Source organism: Otolemur garnettii, unplaced genomic scaffold (genome assembly GCF_000181295.1).
Source record: "Otolemur garnettii isolate 467f Iridium unplaced genomic scaffold, OtoGar3 scaffold00007, whole genome shotgun sequence".
Lineage (NCBI taxonomy): Eukaryota > Metazoa > Chordata > Mammalia > Primates > Galagidae > Otolemur > Otolemur garnettii.
The window spans coordinates 2,756,384-2,766,446 of record NW_003852402.1 but is presented as its reverse complement, the minus strand read 5'-3'; the positions used below and the strand labels follow the sequence as shown (position 1 = coordinate 2,766,446).

The 10,063-nt window shown below is 49.9% G+C and overlaps 1 protein-coding gene across 3 annotated transcripts in view; it reads left to right on the top strand.

Annotated features, from left to right (window-relative positions):
• TBC1D22A (TBC1 domain family member 22A) overlaps positions 1-10,063 on the top strand; it is a 293,372-nt gene that overhangs the window by 152,058 nt on the left and 131,251 nt on the right. For all 3 annotated transcript variants that reach the window (XM_003783102.3, XM_023509293.1, XM_023509292.1), the window contains exon 9: positions 4,325-4,434. In XM_003783102.3, coding sequence (XP_003783150.1) covers positions 4,325-4,434 — 110 coding nt within the window. The remainder of the gene's footprint in view (positions 1-4,324; positions 4,435-10,063) is intronic.

Sequence of the window (10,063 nt, the reverse complement as noted above, 5' to 3'; positions counted from 1 at the left end):
CCATCCATCCATTCACTCATCCATCCATCCATCCATCCATCCATTCACTCATCCATCCATCCATCCATCCATCCATCCATCCATCCACTCATCCACCCATCCATCCATCCATCCATCCATTCACTCATCCATCCACATATCCACTCATTTGTCTATCCATCTACACATCTACTAATCTTTCTATCCATCACCTATCCATCTATTCACCTATCCATCCATCCATCCATTCACTCATCCATCCATCCATCCATCCATTCACTCATCCACCCATCCATCCATCCATCCATCCATCCACTCATCCATCTATCTATCACCCATCCATCCATCCATCCATTCATTCATCCATCCATCCATCCATCCACATATCCACTCATTTGTCTATCCATCTACACATCTACTAATCTTTCTATCCATCACCTGTCCATGTATTCACCTATCCATCCATCCATCCATCCATTCGCATGTGTACACATCCATCATCGATCCATCCTTACACACATCCACACATCCACTCATCTACCCATCCATCACTCATCTATCCACATATCCATCCATCCATCCACCCATCCATCCACACATCCATCACCTATCATCCATCTCCCATCCATCCATCTGTCCATCTATCCACCTATCCACCCATCTACCCATCCACCTGCCCACCCACCTACTCACCCACCCACACTAGTGGAGTAGTCAGACCCAGGCTGGTTGTGGTAATCATACAGTGCTATCTACACCTTATGGCCCACTGAACGCTGGCGGGACCCCTCAGTCTATAGTCATTCTGACCCCAAAATCCCCTGCAAGTTTCTCAAAACATTTACAAGGGCAATATCACCCTTGTAAATATCATCTTTGGGAATTTTTAACCTAGGGATATTTATCTGAGGAAAAGGCTGGCCTTAGTTAAACTGTTCCAAATGGCTTAAACTGTGTTATTTTTTTCTATTGCAAGAAATAATAACTGTTCATTGTGAAAATTTATGTTTCTTTTTACTCTGTACTATTCTGTAGAAAATAAAGAGTGAGAGTCTCCCACTCCTACCCCTCATGCCCTTGTGGGGCACCCTTATGAGCTATGGTGTGTGTTCCAGACCCCTCTGTGTGGCCTGGACCCCTCAGCCCTGTCTCTAGAGGGCCAGACATGCCAGCCCAGGGCTGTTTTCTGCAGCTCCTCTTGGGCTCAAGAGCTGCCTTTGCCAGCTTGGGTGGGTGCTTTCTCAGTTTGGGGATATTTACCTCATTCTAATGACAAGGGTGACTCTGATTCTCTGGGTGTTTAGAAAACAAATTGGCAAAGGGGTTCTCAGCATTAAATGCAATTACCTCATTACACTGAAGAGTGACAAATGGCCGCTGTGAGAACTGACACCTGGAGTTGGCCACCAGTGTTTCTTTAGGTAAATTAAGAGGCAGTGGAACAGATTAGGAAAGAGCCAGGCCTCTGCTCGCCCCACGCAGCGCCCGTTTACTGGAGATCTGCCTGTGACAGCCCAGCTGCGCTCATGAATTTGAGAAGGGGCTGTTGTGATCGCCAGAGGGCCTTGTTCCTGTTTACCTTTTGTTACAGCTGAGGAAATATCTTCGTGCTTGAAGGCCCTTGAAAGAGAGACTGTATTGATGGGAAACTTCTCCAAAGAAGCCCTCTGATTATTGTTGCTGATTCCATTCCCAGAGATTGGAAAGTAAATAGATTTGCTCTAAGTCTGCAGAAGGCTGAATGGACTCTGCTGAAGTTGTTTTCCCAGCATGGGTGTCACGTGCTGGAGAGAGCACTCATCCTGGCATCGGGGTGCGTGGCCTTCTAGGTACCTCCCTGCAGGACGGGCTTGCTGGCGGGTCTGGGCAGGGCGCACTGATGAGACAGTCCTGCACCTGTGGACTGGCAGAGATTTTTACCAAGATTATACTTCCCACCATGGACTGCCACGAGAAATTGGAGAGCAAGGCCTTTCCCTGAGAGTCACTGAGGGGGCTTCATCTGGGTGGACGTGGCCACGTTCTGAGGCCCGGCACCCTGAAGGGCCAGTGGGTGGACAGAGCTGCTGGGAGAGTGTTCTTGTCAAGGTGAGCTCAGGCTGGGTCGAGGTCAGGGAGTGACCACCTGTGTCTGCCTTCCAGGGCCTGTGTTGGGGAAGACACTGGACTGAGGGACTGAACGTCTGACGTGTCCAGGATGCTGTGGGCAATGGTGCCCTTCATAAGCCTGGGTCCTAGGGATAACTGACCTGCTTTCTACGTGGCCCTCCCCACCTTCGTGCCTAACTAGTGATGTTTTCAGTTTTTAAAGTTTGTTTTCCTCTCTAACGCATGAGCCTCCTGAGGGCAACAGCTGTGTTCCTTACTCTGTGCCCAGTGGTTGGGGTGTGGGGACAGAGGCTGCACACTGAGGACCTGCTGCCTGCTGTTCATGTCACCCTGTGGTGACGTGAACCTTGGGGTCAGCCCCAGTCCTTCCACCAAGGGATGTAGAAACGCTTTGTGCCCTGCTGCAGGGCGTGATGTGTCGGCCATGGAAAGGAGGGAAGCGCTGGCGCACGCTGCCTCACGGCTGAGCCTTGGGAACATGTGGAGTGGGAGGAGCCAGCCTCAGATGGCCTGTGGCGACCAAATCCATCTGTGTGATGTGTACTGGACAGGCGGGTCTGCAGAGAGTGCGGATGAGCAGTGGGCAGGGCCTGGGTGGAGAGGAGGTCACAGGGAGTGATTGCTGATGGATGCCTGATTTCTTCTGGACAATGGAAATGTTCTGGAATTGGATGGTGATGACAGCTACACAACTCTGAATTATATACTCTAAAGGGTGTACTCAATGGCATATGAATGGTTTCTCCATTAAAAAACCCCAAACCATACCTGTCGAGTGAATGAGGGAGTATGTGGGGGGAGGCAGGGTGCTGATCCATTCGCACATCCCTCCACGTGACTCCCACTGGCCTGGATCTGAGTGAGGAGTGGCCTGAGAGAGTCTGTCACTCTTGACCTTGGGGCCACAAGGCCCTGCTGGGTTGGATGTGTGTCCAGAGCCCAGCTGGACGCTGCTGTCCGAGGGGTCTTGATGTGGAGACGCTGTCCCCCTTCTGCCGTCATGGTTCACTGGTCAGCCGGGGATGCAGGAACCGTGTGTTCTCCTCCACTTGCCCTGCTCTCACACCTTCATGTGGCTCAGGAATGTGTGGAGCTGCAGCCTGGGATCGAGGCAATCAGATTGGATCTCATGGAGCCTACATGTGAGCTGTGCCCGAGTCTTTGTGGACTCCAGTAAAGGACCTGGCTCTGGGACCAGATGGTGGGGCGATGTTGCACCCCTGCCCCGTACCAGGCTGCTCGGAAGGCCATGGCCATTGTTTCTCAGCACCCCACTGTCTTTTGGGAGTAGTGGTGGTAAAATGAGTCCTGACAGAGAGTAAATGAACAAATGCATTTAACACAGGTGGCCGAGAGCCTGGCGTGTAGGAGGCACTCCATAAATGTTGGCAACTATAATCACTGAGACTTGTACCTGCTTAAAACATCCTAAATATATTCTAGGCTGAAATGTTTCTTTCCTTGAGGAACATTTTCCTTACAAAGATGCTAGGTACATTTGCAAATAAGAGTAAAAAAATTAAGAAACAGGATACATAATGTTAAAAACATTTGTGAATTAAGTTATGCTGGATGGTAGCAGTTTTTATAAGGATCTAAAATTAGTTTATTCAAATATCTGATCAGCCACTTCAATTAGGCATCTGTTATATTTTCTCATTAGGTTTTTTATACTTTAAGAAGGAAATTATTTTGAGTACCTTTGGTACTTCTTTGAAGCACCACTGTGTCACCACTTTCTGGGTATTGAATTGTAGCATAGAAATATTTATCTGGTGGAGTTTTGGAAACTCTAACTTTGGAAACAGGTTTTTAAAGGAATTATTGCCAAATGAATATGTAAATATATTAGAAGCAGAGTTTTTAAAATCTTATGAAAAAACATTTAGATCTGTTAGGAATAAGTAATGTATTATAGGTTCTATCTTATCTCAGGCATGTGAAATGCCTGAGAAGCGATCATTTACAATATATTAATTATGTTAATTAATTGCAGAGGATTTAGAATATTAATTTTCAGCAATTAATTATTAAAATTGAGAACTATTAAGTGATAAAGTGAAGAGATGGGTCCTTTAGTGGGGCTGCGAGGAACAGGGCAGGCTGGACTCAGCTGCAGCTCTCCCCTCGGGCAGCTCCTGTGTGCCCTCCTCGTGGCCTAGTGCTCCCTCTGCTGACTAAGTGCTCCCTCTGTTGGCTAAGTGCTCCTTGTCTTTTCCATCCCTGCACTGTTCAGAAGCAGAGGACGTGGACACCGTAGACGTGGCCAGCGTGCCCGCTGACGTGCTGCGCAACATTGAGGCCGACACCTACTGGTGCATGAGCAGGCTGCTGGACGGCATTCAGGTGAGTGTCCTAGGCCCGGCCACAGCCCCACAGTCAAAACCCCATTCCTGTGCGTGAGGGCTCTGGGCTGCAAGCCAGGCTGCTGGTGGGTGCCAGTATAGCCGTATACTTGCTCTTGATGCCCTGTTTCTATATCTGGAAGAGTATAGGCCCCCAGGGTTGATGAGGAAGGAGAACAGTGTGTGTGGCCCTCCTTCTGGGGACAGTCGTGGTGTCCTGCTAAGGGTTCTATGAGGAAGGCAAGGTCGGGTCCCTGCAGGTCCTAGTCTACCTGACCTGCTGCCCACAGACTCCAGCTGGCAGTGCCACATGCAAGCAGGGCCCGACTCTCCAAGGGCTCGTCCCCTGAAAGCACATCAGATTTGGGGCTGCAGCTCCTGGTCAGGAACACTGGGCTATGAGTAGCCCTTTGGCCTGCTGGCCTTGGTGGCCAGGGCTCCACATGCCCAGGATTCACTGCAGGGAACACAAATGAGTGGGAGCCCCACCCAGCATAACGAGGGCTCTGCTGGTCACCGTGTCAGCAAGGGCCCATGGCTGAGTCCCAGTGACAGGGCCCATCTTAAGGTACAGGTGTTGGGGGGGAAACCCACCCAGGGCTTGGGAGGGGCCTGTTGGCAAGGGAATGAGAAGGAGGCCTGGAACTATTGGGGGTTGCAGAGACGTGGCTGTGGTGGATGGGCCCCCAAGGGGGCAGGGGACATTCAGGCTCATTTTGTGCTGACACAGCCATCAGGACACCTGCTGCCCTCTGCACCTGGGCAGCAGTGGTAAGTACAGTTGGAGGCCTGCCCGGAGGAGCTCACCGAGGGATGGAGGGTACCACTAATTGCAGTACAGGACAGAAAGCACGTGCTCCAGGACCTGAATGTGGGACAGGGTTAGACCTCAAGGAGGATCTCAGATTTTGCTGAAGGAGTTGGATGTGTCAGACAGAGGAGGGGATGAAGTCCAGAGCAGAGTTTTAGGGATAGAATCTGCAAGGTTTGTCCTGGGCACTCCCCTGCAAAGAGGACAGGGGGTGTCCAGGAGAGCCCCTGTAGCCCAGTGCAAGTGGGGGGCCCTTTCATCAGAGAGAGTGAGGAGATGTGACTATACCTTGCTTGTCACTGGGGTCTACTGTCTGAGCTTTCCGCTTTTCCTGGGCCATTGTCCCTGCTGCTGTCCCTGTTGCCACTAACTAGAGAGGTCTCCACCAAGTTACTTGATTTGATATGGTCAAAACCTGTGTGTATAGGATGTAGTCCAAGCTTCAGGCTCTGAGGTGTAACTTGAATATATTGGCTACAGTGGCTATATTGAGGCGAAGTGTGTGGGTTCCTATTAATGTGATAACTCAGGAGTTGACAGAGAGAAAGTGGAAGCCCTTAGTGTAATTGAAGAGTGGAAACCTCTTATCTGTCAGCTGATCCAGACTCCATGTGACTTATTTTGTTTCTGGTAAAGACAGATGTGCCCACTGGAGACATATCTTGGCCTATGCATCAATTCATCATTTCCCTACTTTGCTAATATCTTCATTTATTTTATTCTTTCTCCCAGACCTTAAGGCTTTTCCCCTCTTAGGAAAGAGATTGAATTGTAATATAAAACTTTATAAATTTCAGATGTCGTCTCTTTGATTGTGAGTGATGGAACTCGTGCCATTTAAATACAACATTGTCTGACTTCTATTTGTAAATAAAATCAGCTGTACAATGAAATCGATGCTGGCTTTTCATTTCTCACCTAAGATTTGTGGTCTGATGACATGGTTTGTTGGCAGGGCGGATATGTGCGAGGGCCAGTGCTGTCCTGGTATGTGTGTGTGCACGGCATCACTGTCCAGTGCTGGCGTCCATCTTCTCTTGTAGGGTTATGATGACCTCAGGATCGAGTTTGAGGGCAGTCAGTTTGCACCATCCGGGGACTTGGGAGCTTGGCTGTAACTCCTGTAAGCTAAGGCTCCTCCTGCTGAGCTCTTCTTGGGGACTGTTTTAGTGTGTGTGAGCACAGCTCCATTTGGACTTGAGATGAATGTGAAGATACAATCTGATTTAAACCAGGCCGATAAGCAGCCCAGAGCACGTCCCCTGTGCTCCCAGGTGCCTCCGTCCTCCACTGTTGGCTGCTCTGTCTCTCTGCTCACTTTCCACCCCTGGGCTCACCTTCTTCTGCTCCATCTTCGTGGATGCTACAACTGCACCCTCTGCACCCTTCATCATGGTGTTGTTGTGATTGTAGCCATGGAAGACTCTCTGTAGAGAGTTTTGTTAAATGCAGATGCAGTTTGCATTTGTTAAATGAGAATTCTTGGCTTAGCTTTTACCATTTATTCCAGCATTTCATCAAGGTCGAGTTATTTATCAGATTGTGCCAACAGGACACAGCTTTGTCAAAGAGACTCCAGGGGAGTCACTGAAACCAAAACGGTGGCCTTGGGGCTCTTATAGGAGGAGTGGGGGCCCTGAAGGCCTCATGGGCTGCAGCTTTCATGATTGGCGGCGAGTCCTGGGGGAAGAGGAGGAGCAGTGGCATCTCCTGTGGGATGGTACTTCCTGACACGGGTTCCCTCTTGCCAGGTTGGAGGTCACATTCTGCACACAGGCTGGTGTCAAGAGACCAGGCTACTTTCTTGAGGTCACATGCCTGATGTCAGAGGCTACCTTGAACCCCATAGCCTGATGGGTTCTGCTTCATGGCCTTTCTCAACCCAGACACACAAGAGTGAGTTCTGGGGAGCAGAGACCACATCATGTGTTTTCCTTACTTGTGGACGTGTTTTGGCTCACCTTGTCGTGGGCGTGTTTTGGCTCACCTTGGAGGCCTTCTGTCTCCCCGAGGCTCTCACCACATAGACCTGTGATATTTGTGTGGGAAAAGCCCCAGAAGATAGACTCACAGTAGCAAAAGTACAAAACAAGCACCAAAGAGAACCCCAAGAATGCACGTTCACTGGCCCTGTAATTAGGAGGATTTGTAGCTAGAGACTTGAGCTCCCACAGCAGTGGTTTGAAAGAAACTGTAAAATGTGAGGTTTACAGTGATTAGGGATAAAGGAAAAGTTTAAATCAAATCAAGACTCTTGAGAATAGAACTGATAGATTTTATAATAAAAGGAGCCCAGCAGAACTGGGCTCAGCAATCCAAAGTATAGTCATTAAAATTAAAAACTCATTAGACACAACAGAAGAGAGAATTAGTTAAAACAGACTGTATTTAGGAGGAAATTACTGAGTTGGCAACACCAAGGTACTGAAAATAAGACAGAGACTAAGACCTGGAGGAGAGAATGAGAATAGTAGGTCTAGAAAGAGAAAACCCGGTGTTCATACAGATGGTAGCTGGGAATTCTCCAGCATCCATGGAAGACATTGATGCTCACAGTCATTAAATACGTCTCCAGAAAGACGACTTAAGAGTAGGTCCCACAGGCAGGAGTGACAGTGAGCCTGCTGGGCGGGGAGAGAAACCTCATGGTAGAAAGTGGAGCAGCGTATTTGGGGTTCTGGAGGAAAGTAACTCAGCACACATTGGACTTAAAAACACAACACTTCACCTGAGACAAGGGCACAGAAAGCAGGATGGAAGGAGCTGGGACAGCGCAGATGAGCACAGCAACCCACAGCAAGGCGTGTGGCCGTGGAGCACTGACCTAGCCGAGCGTGGATGTGGATGTTAGGGGGAAACCACGAGAAGGGTTAAAGTATCACTGCCTAGTGGTAGGGGGTAAATTCCCTAGGGAAGGTGCTCCCTAATCCCGAGCGTAGGCTCTCGGTGTGTCTGTGTACAAGTCCATGAGTATAATGGGGGACAGAGAGAGAAGCAGCGTGCAGGGTTTCCAGGGACCTGCCACTACTGGGCACCATTCTGAGTGCTCTGACCCCAGCCTGCAAGCTACTTCCCACGTGCGGCTCGTAGGTTGCAGTGTTGGGATTTAGACCCACATGTCTAGCTCTAGCTGTCCTGCCCCTCAGTAATTAGTAGATCCAGCAGGTAAGACTTAGCGGGATTTGGGGGCATTTGCAGCACACAGAAGATAAGTCTGGGCTCATGGACTTGTCCAGAGCCCCATATCCAGCCTGCAGAGAAGATTCATTCTTTCCCAGCACCCACGCAACGTCTGGGAGCGTGTACAGGAGCAGCACACCAGTGGCCCCCAAGGAGCCATATAGACCACGGTCTGCGGAGGAGATGAGCAGAAGTAGAAGAACACTCTAGACTAAGCTGAGGCTGGGAGGTTTGGAATCACCCAGATCGCTTAGGTAACAGGAGTATGGGCTGGAGCTTGAGGCTGGGAAGCTGGGTTACCATTTGGTGGCTCTGAGAAAGGTCAGTTGTTGTGGCCCTCCCAGATACTCTGGCCTGATACTCATTCCTGATGGATCGATGTCCTCCCCACTGGCTGTTTGCTTGAGAAATGTTCTTTTTATTCTGGGGGTTTGATGTTGAGAGAAAAGGCAGAGCAGCTTTGTTTCTAGGCGTGCTGGGAGATAACTGTTCACAGAGCAGTGCCTGGAAAGCCACAGCTGGCTCCCATGAGCAGCGAAGAGAGGCCACTGGGCCCCCGCTAGGGACGTCCGACCCAGCCAGCAGATGGATGTGGATGGTATGTGGGCAGTGGAGGGGAGTTGCCCAGGGCCTGAACAGGAGCCTGTCCTAGGTGGTAGTGGGGAAGGCAGGGCAGGAGGGAGCACCCAGGCAGACCCTGCAGGCCTCAGCCATTGCACCTGAGGGCCCTTCATGGGGTGGGGCTGGGCTGGGGCTGCAATACTGCTCCTTAGGGTTGCTAGGAAATGTCTGGCGTGCTTCCTGGTAGTTGCCATAATCGGGGATGCCACTGGTGTTTAGCTGCCAGGGCACAGGGGTACTGAATCCCCAGTTCTGCCTTGGGAAGAATCTTAATAGCACTCAGACATACTACATAGAGAGAAAGCTAGGCATGGAGTCAGCAGATCTGGGCTAGAATTTTCTACCTGTGATGCTGTCGATGATTCCATTTGGGTAGTTTTATCTTGAGAGGTGAGAGAGGGTGTGAAAAAAAGACTTTATTTTATGTTGGAGGCTGTGGCAGTGCTGTGGCCTGACGTGTCCACAGTTCAAGGGGTGTCTGGGCTGTTGGGGTCCAAACGGGTATGGTGGAGACATTGGGGCACTGCTGTCAAAGCAGGGCACTGAGCAAGGAGTTGTGACCTTGAGCTCTCCTTGTGTATCTTTTATGCCTCAGTGGTGAATAATCCTCAATGCTGGGGACAGAATTTCTGGGTTTCCTTCTTTAATTGTGTGGTAGCTTTGACTCTAAGTACTTTTCTAATTCAGATTAGGTTAATTTGAAGAGTGATTTCTTTCTCTCTTTCTTTCTTTTGTTTTTTGAGACAGTGTGTCTCACTGTGTTGCCCTTGGTAGGGTGCGATGGCATCACACCACACAGCAGCCTCAAACTTTGTGCTTAAGCGATTCTCTTGCCTCAACCTCCCAAGTAGCTGGGACTACAGGCACCCACCACAATACCTGGCTATTTTTGGTTGCAGTTGTTATTGTTGTTTAACTGGCCTGGGCTAGGTTCGAACCTGCCAGACTCCATGTGTGTAGCTGGTGCCGTAACCACTGTGCCCTGGGCACCGAGCCTGGAGAGTGATGTCTCACTGTG